General features: G+C 39.0%; 1 protein-coding gene across 1 annotated transcript in view; it reads left to right on the top strand.

Moving 5' to 3' along the window:
* Nucleotides 1–14,347, top strand: part of LOC118228382 — a 52,054-nt gene that overhangs the window by 14,333 nt on the left and 23,374 nt on the right. The window contains exons 6-11 of the mRNA XM_035419903.1: nt 8,360–8,639; nt 9,972–10,120; nt 10,398–10,436; nt 10,818–10,910; nt 11,746–11,796; nt 13,361–13,423. Of these exons, the coding sequence (XP_035275794.1) occupies nt 8,360–8,639; nt 9,972–10,120; nt 10,398–10,436; nt 10,818–10,910; nt 11,746–11,796; nt 13,361–13,423 (675 nt within the window). The remainder of the gene's footprint in view (nt 1–8,359; nt 8,640–9,971; nt 10,121–10,397; nt 10,437–10,817; nt 10,911–11,745; nt 11,797–13,360; nt 13,424–14,347) is intronic.

Here is a 14,347-nt window from a genome sequence, read left to right as displayed (position 1 = left end):
TATATCTTGTGGTCCCTGTACTGCTAACTAAAAATGTTATCTTACAAAGCATTCTAAAACATTCTCATTTTCATTTGATTAGAGAGACGGCTCCATCTTAATAGCACACTAGCATCTGTGACAAAAGGGTTAAACACATCTTTCTTAAGAATAAAACACAATTATATGCCTAAAAATGACAATTTAAGGGCGAAATCAGCAGTGTTTCCTTTTATTGGAAATGACAAACACAAAATTAATTTAACATGTGGACATATCTACAATGTATCAGCAGAATTGATGAAGGGAGAGTCAAATCACTCTGTAAAGTTTTCTCCAGCACATCCCAAACACTTTCAATGGGGTTAAGGTCAGGACTCTGGTGGCCAATTCATGTGTAAAAATGATTCCTCATGCTCCCAGAACCACTCTTTCACAATTTGAGCCCAATGAATCTTGGCATTGTCATCCTGGAATATGCACGTGCCATCAGGGAAGAAAAAATCCAATGATGGGATAACCTGGTCATTCAGTACATTCAGGTACTCAGCTGACTTCATTTTATTGCTGCATAACGTTGCTGAGCCTAGACCTGACCGATTGAAGCAACCCCAGATCATAACACTGCCTCCAGAGGCTTGTAAAGTGGGCACTGTCAAAAAAAATCCAAACTGTGACTTTTTTTTTAGCCAGGCAGTGTATATGACTTATTGAACAATACATATAATTTTATAATAACTGTATAATACAATTTGAACAATGCAAGCAACTTATTTTAATATGTTAATAGTAATAGCAAGCTATTCACATTACTTTCCTCACATATGACTGCAGACTTCATTGCAAAATTTGAATGGATGCTTTTAAAGACTGATACTGTTGCCAGTCAATCCTCTGATTACAACCTACAATCAGACAATTGAATGGCAACAATGTTAAACAAGATAATGTTCATGGGAGCTTGTGTAACATTTCTCATCTGGAAATAAAAGATTAAAACTGGTGAGCTGGGCTATGGGATGAGTGTAACTTCCTTTCGTGTGTGTTTTGCACTTTGAGGAGGACAGCTACTTCTGCATAGGGAATTTGGTCAGGAGCTATCTTGAAATTCAGTCCCATTGAGTTTTTAGTATAACCGGAAGAAAACTAAAACAAGGGACAGAGCAACTTCAAGGTGAGCTGGATTTTTTGAGGTGAAGAAAGAGGGTTAAATGAGCGTCAAATGTACAAAATATAAAATGATAAATAAGCCTAATCTATCAACATATTTTACGTAATCTTTGCATTTTACCTATGTGCACATTATCCATTGACTATCCTCAAAGTTCAATGTGTTCAGTAAGCGCATGTATGCCTGCCTATGTGCTGCGCTAGGCTAAACATCACGTCAGTGGCTGCAGGAGTTCATAGAATTTTGCTGAAGTTCTTTCCGTGCTAGTTATGCTGATAGTGACAATGCCTTCGCATTCTGCTTTTAATTGTAAGATACTACTAACTGGATACAAATGTTAATTTTTTTAGGTGAATGTGCAATTTCTTAGCACATATTTCATGATAAATGAGCAGCACCCATAAGACTCCATGGAACTGTTATATGGTAGCTGTCTCCAGTTCTTGTATATCTCGATGTCTGCCCTCCAAAACTCTGACCATGGACTTTGAATAATCAAATATTTTTCCAAGTTAATATTTGTCTCCTCATTTCCCACTCTTTATCAGCTCAGGAGGTTTAGCCAATCAAAAATGTTAGAAAAGAACTTCAAAATGAATAATGTAATTTAACTTAGTTCTGATTGGTTGATTGGACAACACAAAACAACACAAAAAAAGGGAGACAGACCAGGATCTGCTCTCACGCTACAGTATATTTGCCATAGTCTGCCTGTCATTTGAAAGATAGTAACCCACAGTAAAAAAATTAAATAAATAAAACTAGGAGAGGCTTGTTCAGCTGCATGTTTATCTAAGTTATCTGCATGAGATTAACCCTTGTGTTGTCTTTGGGTCAAGTTTCTATTGTCCATTTTAACTGTTTATGAAGCAATCATAATGAAAAATGATCAGCAAATGTTGTCTAACACATTATCACAAGTTTGACTCTTCTTTTTTGAATTTTTTTAGAATTCATTTAACAAAAATGATACCACCCAATTTTGAGTTAAATAAGCACAATTTATGAATTGGTTTCTGTTTAGTATATATCAGTGGAAAACACATTGAGAGATTATCACAGACTGGTATATGTCAAAGCTTACCCAGGATACTTGTTTTGAAACATTTATAATTTTGCAATGGTGCCGCATAATGAGATGTGCTGTGTTTCTGGTCAAAACTGACCGATGAAATTTTATTGAGAAAAACTGTCATATCATCAGAAGTAACACTAGATGGCCAAAAGTATGTGGACACCTGACATCCTGCACATCATCATATTTCACAGATTTTTTGTCTTTCAGACATCGGAACGCACACACTAGACGATTTGGCCAAGAAGGAGCATCACACACTGAACGTTTATACTCATGCCCATGAGTCTTGACTCTCAGACCCTGGGATCTCACAGAAACTCACTTTGCATAAAAACAAACATTTCACTTCCCAGTCAGGTTGGCTCTCACTAGCTTTTGTGAGTTTCTGTTCGAATTCCATCACTATTCCCCTCATACTGCAGGATAGTCTGGGCAGATAATCAATTTGGACCCGCCCCAAATCGGCAACGTCCTGGCGATTGTCTCGAGGGGTGAATTTGCCCCAAAATCAGCTTGTTTATCCTGTAGTATGCACCAAGCGTAATAAACAAATTATTTGTGATTCATCTTACAAATGGAGATCACACTTTATTGGTCTCTGTGATTTTGCTATGTTTCTCACCTCTTCTTTGAACCTCAAGCCCACGGGTCACATTTTATTTGTAAACATCATCAATTCAACCTCAATACAGATTATGGGATAACATGAACAGTCCCATTTGTGTGGGTGTTTGGGTGTGCGGTTGTTTTCCATCAGCTGGACGAACTCTGCTGGATGTCTTACTCGTTTCCGACGGCCGAAAACATTTCCCCAGAAACACCACAGATGTACAACATTTGAATAAACAATTAATATGTAATGAAAATAGTGATCATTACTTTTATACGTTCAGAGATGTTACTATGTATTCAGTTGACTTTCCAAACATTCACACAATTATGATGGAGACACAGGTATAGGTATTGAAGAGACGTTGAGAGAATATTTCCAACAAGAATCATACCATTTAAACTCCCCAAGCAAGAAATCAAACAGTACAGATTACACAGTCACAATAATTAAGGTTGGGCGTTTGTCATAGAAACTATTGGCTAAATTCATGAAGCAGTCAAGGCAAATTTGTCTGAAAAAGAAGTAGAAATCACACAATTTTCAAAAACAAAGAATTTGTTAAATTGGCCAATAGAACTCACAAGCAGAAGTGTGAAACCAGTAGCACTGTACAATGCAAGTGGCTGCAAGGAGTTACAAAAACTGTTTTGCCAGAGGTTTGGCACCTGCAACACCTCGTACTTTACCTACACATGTGAGGGAGTTGGAGTTTTGGGAGACCAACCGCGACTGAACAGGGGGTTCTTTAAGCTATTAACCAGAGGTAAAATGGCCACAAAGTCTCAAGAGACAAGGGAAAGGAAAACAATACTCCTTAGGGAGAGTATCCCAAAGAAAAGCTCTACACAACCCACGTACTGGGTAAAAAAAGAACTAAGGCTTAAGGAGTATGAAAATAAAACAAAACTGCCAGAGCAGAAAACGGGGCAACTCAAAGAAAAGACCTCAAACCGAGGCTGAAAAAGTAAAACCCTAAAGAAAGAATACTGAGCTTAGATTGTGGCACTAACTTGTTGCCAACAATCTAAAAAAGCTAAAGACTGTTGTGCTAATTTTATAGCCACAACAATCCAATATCGCAGCTCAATCCTTTACCTTTACCTTTACCTTTACCTTTACCTTTACCTTTACCTTTACCTTTACCTTTACCTTTACCTTTACCTTTACCTTTACCTTTACCTTTACCTTTACCTTTACCTTTACCTTTACCTTTACCTTTACCTTTACCTTTACCTTTACCTTTACCTTTACCTCGCTTGACAGAATACCAGCTCTCGTGCAACATAAGTGACACTGAAGCAAAGCTTATCGGCTTGCTCAGGGTTTAAATAGAACACCAACAGGTGCAAATTGTAAAAGGAAATTTGCACGTGTATAATTCAATCAACTCAATGGCCGTAATAACTGAAGAAAAGGTGAATGAAAAAACCAATGGCCGTAATAACTGAAGAAAAGGCGCAGGAAGGAAAAGAAATGGTGGCATCAGCCAAAACCATGACAACACATGTATAGTGGCCACGGCTGTATGTCTTCTGATAAATAATTGAAAGTGAACTGAGTTAGAGCATGCTCATCCAGTATACTGTAGCTAAATGTGCTGGGCAGAAACAAAACAAAACAAAAGGATACAATAATCAAAACAACGACGTCTCCACCCGAACAGATATTTTTCAGGATATCATAAGCTACAGTGTGCGGACTCTGTTCCTTATCATATAGTTCAAATAAAATGCAACACACACACAAAAAAAGAAAACATCTAATGCAAATATTGGGAAATAATATTTACATTGGACAGTTCAGGGTAAAGTTCAGGCTAAAGTGCCTATTTAATTGAGCAGGAGTCTCTTCTGACATCATAATACATGACGAATTCCATCGGTTGACACACTGCTTTTCATTGGGTTACTGAATACATAACTTGTTGTATAATCGTGAACATCTCTTTCTCATAGTAGTCTTTAATCAGTGTCCTGGAAAATATTTGATCTACAAAGCATAAATTGATGGAAAATTAAGGTAGGTTCTAATGCAGAGAGTTTTTCTTATTGCAAGGCTACCCATTTTCATTTGGAATTTGGTATGCAGTTATAAAAAAATCTGAAATAGGGGGTAGTACAAAAAAGTTGCATGTTGCAGGGAAATTGCATGTTTTTCACAGAAGAGACCTCAACTTTAAGGTAGGCTGGAATTATAACTGTGTTAACCAGAAGATTTGTTACCTTACGATATTTAGAACATTTAATTAAACAAATTCATACACAGGTTTGAAAGTGAAGATCATTGTTCTTCTGTTCTAGGATGAAGGGAGTAACAGTAATTCTTCTGACTGCAGTCCTTGCGTTGGGACGATGTGAGCACGAACATACACTAGGTAACCGTCAGTGAGGGGAGGGGAAATATTTAATTTTCCTGTCCTGGGGCCTCATTTATATAATGGACTTACAATCAATTTTGATCTTAAGTATGACTTACGCAGAAAACCACATACAAGCAGTTATTTATAAAACCTTACTTTGACGTGGAAATGATCTTATCTCTAAGCAAAGTCTAGACTTGACGTAAGTGGTTTTCCTGCTGGTTATGTAGAGGTGTTGCAGTTTGGGACGCATATGCGTCCAAGCCTGTGGTAAACTTTGCATTAGCTTTTTGCTGCCCCACCTGCAGCGGCGACACACTCCCAAGCTACCTGTTTGGCTTTGTTTGTCAACCCACTATTTAGTCCGCCGAATAATACGTGTTGCCTGTCTTCAATCTCCTCTACCATTGCCGTGATCTCGTCTTCCAAAAAGTTTGCTTTTCTCTTTTGGTTCATGGTTATTCCTGACTAAACCCTCATTTGTGCTAGCATTATATAAGAGCAAATCGCTGAATGTAAGGCACGTTCACGTGCTGTCAATTTTAAGTTAATTTGAGATCTATATCTATAGCTTCTTAGAACATGCGTAAGCAAGGTTTTTTATGCTCAGTATCTTTTAGGAATCGAACGTAAGCACACCGTCGGAAATTATCTTAAGACTAAGTTCAAGTATAAATCTATGAATAAACGAGGCCCCTGATTGGCACTAAGAAAAGCTCAAACAAGCACATTTTGAGCCGGTGTTTTTAATGACAGTTGCAAATAAAAAATGTTTTCTAAATGTAAGGAATTTTTGCATTGTTGGCTATGTAACTGTTATTGTTAATAGCTACAATTTATGAATTTTCATTGAACTTCCTGGTCGACACTGCACTTTAAAATCTGCATTATTTTCAATGCATTGATAGACTGTATTATTGCCAATGGATTACATTTAGGAAGGTATTAATTGTGAAATGTGGACTAGAGGCTTTCTCTTACACAACTCGGACATATTACTCTTACATATTTCAGGGTTAAACAAAGCAGAATGACAGGCAGCAATGTACAAATTTTGTTGGCTCTGGCTGTCACAGTCTTTGATTATTCCTATAGAGAATGTGGCCTTGAAAGGAAAGGCTGTTCAATCTTCAACATATGGCAGTGCTTATGCTAGGAGGGCTATTGATGGAAACCGCGATGGTGACTACTATCATGGATCCTGTAGCCATACTGAGGGTGAAACTAACCCCTGGTGGAGAGTGGACCTGCTGGGTGTGCACAGAGTATCCTCAGTGATCATCTCTAACAGAGGGGACGGCTTCTCTGAGCGACTCAATGATGCTGAGATTCACATTGGGAACTCCCTGGAGAACAATGGCAATGACAACCCAACGTATGTCGTTCTCGTTCTTCCCACCACTTTTGGTCATAAAAGATCATTTGTTGGCCATTACAGGACTGAATGATTTGTCTCCCTTCTCAATCTCCATTTCAGGTGTGCTGTGATCTCAACCATTCCACCAAGGGAACCCGTCAGTTTTAATTGCAGTGGGATGGTGGGTCGCTACATCTACGTTCTTCTCCGAGGATACACCCAATTCCTGACTCTGTGTGAAGTGGAAGTCTATGCGAGTCCTGCAGGTATGGACCAGAACATAATATCAGGGCAAAATGACACTGTCGCAGTCGGTCCGCCTGAGAGGTGGATTGGTCTCGGCTGTGCCGGCTGGTGGAGAGAGCACACACACCTGGGCTGCGTTGGCTAATCAGCCCAGGTGTTTAAAGCTGTTCTGCTCTCCACAGTTCGGGGCCGAGACCGGGAGCTAACACCGAGAGCGCAATTATGATTTTCGTTTCGTTTTATTTTAAGCACTAAAGACTGAAAAGGAAGTAATCCTCAGCTGGGATGCTGGAGGAGCTCGACCTGGCCGAGAAGGCGGGTCAGATACAGAGCAGGCGAACTGAAAAGTTGCTGCTCTGTTTTACTTTCTTTTGTCTTTGTTATTTTAGCTTGTTGTTTTAACGAATTGTTTTTGCCCGTAAGAGGAACCCGTAAGAGGGAAGGGTGAAGTGGTCCGTTTATTTTATTTCGTGTTTGCGTGTGTGCATTCTCTCTCTCCGTGCGACACAAACGGTGTTCCCGGGTATTGTCGCATCTCCCTGCCCGGTGTGTCACGCTTGACGTGTGACAGTTGGTGCCGAAACCTGGGAGGGAGCGGTTTCGGCATAAGCTGAATTAGCCTTCGGCTGAATTCTTGCGTGGAAGGTGTGTGGCAGTCAGTCCGCGGATTGGCGGATTGGTCACGGCTGTGCCAGCTGGTGGCGCCCCTTGTTCCCGGTTTCGGCCCCGAACTGTGGAGAGCAGCGCCCCTTTAAGCACCTGGGCTGATTAGCCAACGTAGCCCAGGTGCGTGTGATCCACTGATTTTACGCTCATATGTCTGGATCTACAATATTTGAAAAAAAAAAAAAAAAAAAACGTGGAATCAAAACATCCCTTTTAATTTACAGTGAATTCATTACATTTTTTTTAGAAGACATCGGAATAGATTCCACCTTGGGACCCAGTATAACACAAAAAGGTAAATGCATCTTCTTCTGAAAATAACTGGTTTTGGGAATATTCTATCACAGTATGTTTGATATGGGTAAAGAATGATGATTATTATTATTAATCACTGTTTATTAATTATTCTTTATTTATTTCTGCATTTTGCTCCCATTCTATTTATTTGCCCATCTCCTACAAAAGGGCATGCGGCAGTACCACTACTTTTCAGTCCACTGCCCACCAACTGAAACCCTCAGTCCTTGCACTGAAAGAGTACACTTCATGCATGGCAATTACCCAACTACCTACAGATATAACCCTTGATTGGCAGCCTGGAATTCAAGTGATAACCTCAGGAAGAATCAAAACAGCAATCCACGGCAGCATTGTTGTGTGTTCTATATCTGATTGTATGATTTAGTTTCTAAGAACTACCTGTTATGACAAAAACCAATCAAATACAGTTTAAACACTTAAAACTATCCTTTGTGCATGAATCCACCACTTTATCTTGATGTCAGCTTTTCTTGCCATTGTGACATACGCTCAAAACATGCAGCAAATTAAAATGTGCTTTTTATAAGTTTTTTGAGCTGCTATGACATCACACTTTCTTCTTCCTTAAGGGAATGTTGCTTTGCGGAAAAAGGCGCGTCAGTCATCATCCATCTCTCGGGGCCAGGCTAGCAAGGCCGTTGATGGAAAACGCAACACTTGGTTCCGAATGGGATCTTGCACTCAGACCCGCACTGAAGCTGACCCCTGGTGGAGAGTGGACCTGGAGAAAGCCTATAATGTCACCTCTGTAACCATCACCAGCAGAGATGACTGCTGCGCAGAGATGATTGATGGAGCTGAGCTCCGAATTGGAGATTCCTTGGAAAACAACGGCAACAACAATCCAATGTAAGGCAGTGGACCGCACCCCTACTTTACAGCTTTGTCTCAAATTCCTGGTTATTTAGGCCATGGAATGTTGCAAACACATCCAGAATCTGAAGACACAATGGGCTGTTTTCTTAAAAATTCACTTTGCAATTGTACATTTACTAAATTCAGAAAATATTATTATTTGAAGTGCTCAAGCATAAATTATAGTAACCTGGACCGAAGTGCCCTTCTTGCTAATTTGCATGTCATGATTGGTGAAAAGACACCAGTTTTACAAGTATGTACATAAAACTCTCAGCGCAGAATGTAGCCTGATGAGACTACAGTATGTTAGTGTGTGTACACAGTCTACTCGTGTTATTTTAAGCCAATTACGCAGTCATCAAATGGGAATGCCTATTAATCACATTTTGTATATTGGGCCCTTAGTCTATTGTATTGCAGTGACAGAGCAGGTCCTGATCCGGTACATTTAAATATGATTGTATATTTTTCAGGTGATTTCTCATGTGAAATATTTCTGCATAAACATCCTTCTGAAGAAAGTACCGTTAGGATATTTTACCCTTATTCGTGGAGTCAAATGCAGGACGATGAAGAACACGCTGACAAAGTTTCCTCAGAGGATTTGATGTTTAATTCAATGCGCAAGGGAGAGACAGACCCAGCACATTCGGGCGCTGCGCTGAGAGAATCTCTGCCGATCACGCTGTGTGGTGTCTGGATATACAGTTTGCAGTCATGGCCTACATATCAAAAGGTTGAGTTAAGTGGCGGGCCGGAGACAAATGGTCTTGTCCCTTCCTGGGGACCCTCGCAGCCATTTAGCATAGGAATGTGACATCCTTGCCGCAGACACTAGAGGTGTTATACTGAGACACACTACAGAGGGGCTAGACACAGAGGCATGCAAACTACAGACACAGTAATGGCAGAAACGGAAACACAATACACTACATATAATATATATATGTATACTAAATAAAACTGGGAACCTATCAGTACACAATAAGCATGTCACTATCCATTATAAAGATCAAGGCTTGCATCCCTGCTAAAGCAGAAATGGGAACCCCACTTTCTTTTATCCCTCAGATCTTAGCTCTTGACAAGATAGTATTGGCTCTCTTTTGACCCCAATTTTAAGCTGGCTGTTTTTACTGATGCCATGAAGTCATTTGCATAGTCTAAGACCAACAGTTGTCCTATCCGCTCAATTTCCTTTTCATCTTAATAAAAACAAATATTTTCAACCTTTTTTTAAATAATGCTAAAACTTTTATTTTTAATAATAGCAGTTGGGGATGTTTTATTCACATTGCCTAAAATCTTCAATTCCTCCCGCAGATGTACTGTGATGTCCTCTGTTCCTGCATGGGAGACCTTGACCTTTCAGTGTCATGGGATGATGGGACGTTATGTCAACATCTTCCTCCCTGGCTGCGATAAATACCTGACTCTATGTGAAGTGGAAGTCCATGCAGAACCTGATCCTGGTTCGTACAGAGAAGGACATATCAAAATGTTACATGACAAGAACAGTAGATTCCAGTAGCCTGTTAACGTCAAAAAAGAATGAAACCAAGAGTAAACATCATCAGATATTAATTACACGAACCAATCAATGTTCCTATGCACCAACAAAATTTTCTTGACTTGTACCAGTGTCTCACTGTCAAGCATAGCTGACCTACAGGTGAAGTTTCTTGTTGTGCTTTATGTCTACAGTAAGATAACTTTTAAACCTGTATATTTTTCTCTTCACAAAATCAGTCTCCCTGCCAGAAGTCACGACAGACGGTCCACCATTGGGTAAGTACAGCATCAACGCTTTTGGTTTTTTATTTTTGTATTTATCAAAGGAAATTATTGTTCTTTCCATATACTGATTACTCACATACATTCTTCAGATCAATATACTATCCATGGTATTACCACAATAATGTAAACTATGCTTAGTTCTTGATGTTACATTATGAGAGCGCATGTGGTGTTGAACAGTCAGATGCTTGCAGACACTTTCTGAAGGAGCTCTTTCAAGAACATTACACGCAATTCATCTCTGCAAGTGTATATCATATGAACATGATCATGTGAACTGTTAATATAATTACAGTCTATCTCTGCATTTTTTGGAACATCTGAGGAGTGAAATAACAATTACGTAAAATTCATGTTTTTTGCTTTTGACAGTTACTGAACCAGACTCATCAGAAGAATTTGAAGAAATCCTGTCATTCGCCTTTGACTTCATGCAATCCATTCAACAATTATTTGGCACAATATGTAATTGCATGTTTACATTTTTGACATTTATCAAAGAAAATTATTAAATGTGATTTACTCTTAAATGTGAAATCAGGCATTTCAGGAATTTTTCACTCTTGCCTTGTGGCAAGAATGCAGTTATTGTTAATTTCATATTCAAATTATATGTACACAATAGGGATGAGTCAGAATATTCAAATAGTTATGAATGTGTACTCTGTTCAATTACCTGACAATCATCAATTTAATTTAATCATCTATTTTATTTCTTATTGTAAATTGAACTGTACATCCCTTTTTAATATTGAAAGTGTTAAGAGAAACAAACACCTGGTCTTAAAGGAATAGTTCACCTACGGGAGCTTTTCTACATTTATTTCAGTTCTCCATTGGCCCAGACAAATTTTGCGTGAATTTTCTCAGGGGCATTTGTGGGTTTGAGGTCTAAGTTAGAGGTGGGCAACAAGGGCCTTATCTGTTTCTATCTGTTTTTGCCATTGCATTACTGGCATTAATCAATTTGGCATTACTGGCAAGATCAGTTTTGTCAGTTAGCCTATTGATACATCAGCTACATGCTTGTGTTATTTTATGATGACCATACATTTTTAGTAATAAGACAATGTTTATATTAGTCATTTAAAACCAAAATATTGAAATAATATTGTATACATATTAGTGTTTTTGCTGACTTAGTAATGGTTTATTTAGACTGGAATGCTTATTTTCTGTTTGATTAAAAAAGGATGTGCTCTTCCAGCAAGCATAATGAGTCAGCTGTAGGATGTGAGGAATAAAGTCACATTAAGATAATATAGTAGTAGAATGATTCAGTCTTTCTTTCTCTTTATAGATCCCGACTCTACCCAAGCAACTGAACACCTGAAAGAAAATGTACTCTTGGGTAAGCATAAAATATTTATTTGCATTCAAAATTCTTTACACTCCCCTGCAAGAGCTCGTACATAGTCATTACCAACAATCATCTACATGGGCCTATGAACACTGGGTTGGTAGGTAGGGGAAAAAAAGTTGGGAAATTTGAAAATGCCTCCCCAAGGATTCAAGAGAGATTTTCTGCATTGTTATAACATTCAAGCTGTAAAATAAGCTTCAGTTGGAAAATTGCCAGTGAACAAAAATGTAAACTAGGAAGAATAATGCTACCACACACATAGGTAATCAGGTGATGTTGATAATGCTGGACATGCCTGGATGGCGATAATTATGGCTAAAATGGCTGCAAGAAGAGGCCTCAGTCACTGAAAGAGGGGTGATAGCTTGGGCAGAATCTTGAGTGACCAGGACAACTCAGCTTGCTGATGCTTCTGAGGCATGGAACTCTGAGGGAAAGGCATCATCAGCAAAGGGCAACAGAGGACTAAACTGCACACTTCATGACGTCTGTGCATTAATTCAAGGTGCAAGGCAAACCAATCGATCACAGATTATCTGACCACAAACTGAACCGGGAGCAAGAGCAGCCAGTTTCATCCAAAACAGAGATGGTCCAGCAACCCTTACAAAATCAAGAGCTGATTTGTAAATATGACTATTTGAAGATATTTTTTGTACCTTACATATGTTTGACATTTTCTTAGAGCATGTGAACATATTTATCTGTGCTTCATGGCATGTATTTTGCCTTTCATATCAACTATTTTGTTTTCTTTTTTGAAAATATTTTCAGAACATAAAGAGTTTTTCTCCCAGCCGGCATGTGGCGTGTTGCGAGTTGTTGCACAGGCGAATTGGTATTTTCGCCATCTATTTTGACACACTTGAGTGCTTTGATAATTTCGTGACTCGTCCTGTGCTGAAATGGGGGGTATGTCAGTCAATATTTCATGGCGTAGTGCAATATTGGAAGCTAGTCGGAATTTCTGAGTCAGTCCAGTCTTTCACTTGCGCTGTTCGCCACCCGCCTGCCCAGACCATGTCTAAGGTGTATGGCACAGGCCATCCTCCAGCAGGTTACTAATTTCAGGGCTTTCCCATGCAGTGTGTGGATGTTTCACTGTCTATTCAAAAGGCAATCAACGGTTTCCGTGGATCAAATGCTGTCAAATTTGACTTTGATTTAAATCACAGAAGCAGGAAAATTGCATACTTTGCATTTATTGTTCATCGTTCTTTCTTATAAATGTAACTCCTGTGTTTCTTTCCTTTTTTAATTGTTTATGGTAGTTTTTTACTGCATCGTGGTCCTGTATTTCTTTCATTCTTACACTCGTCTGTAATGAGAAAAATGACAATAAATGCAACTCTTTTCATTTCAATTGACTGTAGTTAAAATGTTAGCAACATTAGTGGCATAAATTATGGATAGACTGTCTTTATAAACAGAGTTTGATGAATAATGTGATATTTTGCAATAGTCTCTCTTTTTTGCATAATAAATGTAACAAGTCATCCTGCTTTAGCGTTTATCATAATAAATTCATATTTATTATTGCTCTTTTCCCCAGCATTCGCTGAAGAGGATGAAGTCACACGAGACAGACAATGTACTGTGAGTAGGACAGTTCAAGGTAGGACAGCTCAACTCAACTCGTATATTGGGCTTATAAGATGTTTTGCCATATCACAGTGTCTTAACTTTGAATGAGTAAGATAAGTGAAATACAAGAGATTCTTCAGGTTGAGTTCTGTTAGTAGAACAAGGGGACATAGATGGAAATTAACAAAAGGTAGATTCCATACAGACATTAGGAAGATTTTTTTCACAGAGAGAGTAGTCAATGTGTGGAATACCCTGCCAGGTCATGTAGTAGAGGCAGAAACTCTGGGGATTTTCAAGACTAGGCTTGATACAGTGTTAGATACTATCTAGTCTGTACCTCTTTCTACAGCAAATCTGCCACCCGCTGGAGGTGAAATGTACTACAATGAAATTGATATTGAAAATCCAGCCAGAATGCCCGAGTTTTGGGTTATATGATTAAGGAACTTTTTGGGACAATTGTCATTTATGACCCAGCTGCTGAAACATGGAGCAGATATACTGAAAGGGTGACTTTTTTACTTTGAATAAAATTAAATAACTAAAGACTAAACCAAATGGGCTGTTTTATTCTCTGCTTGTGGCAGTACATTATACGGTCTGGTTATGGACTTGATAGCCCCACGGAAGCCCCCTGAAGTGCCTTATTTGGAAATCATTACATGTGTCATCATTTTAATCCCAAGCCCAATGGAATAGTCTAACATTTTAAGTTCCAGTCCTGTGTCAGAAACCCTGGGGAAGCAGTCACAGCTTATGCAGCTTGCCTGAAACGTCAGGTTTCTTGGCGTGAATTTGCTGCAACATTTGAAGAGCTTCTTCGAGATCAACTTGTCTGGGGCATCGGGTGTGAACAGACACAACGGCACCTTTTGGCCCCGGCTGACCTCTGATTTATACACGAAACACTACCTTTAAAAAAGAAAAAAGAAAAAAAGGAGAGCAGACAAGC

The sequence above is a fragment of the Anguilla anguilla genome, chromosome 1 (assembly GCF_013347855.1).
Source record: "Anguilla anguilla isolate fAngAng1 chromosome 1, fAngAng1.pri, whole genome shotgun sequence".
Classification (NCBI taxonomy): domain Eukaryota; kingdom Metazoa; phylum Chordata; class Actinopteri; order Anguilliformes; family Anguillidae; genus Anguilla; species Anguilla anguilla.
The sequence above is the reverse complement of the archived record's forward strand: the minus strand, read 5'-3'. Positions and strand labels throughout refer to the sequence as shown.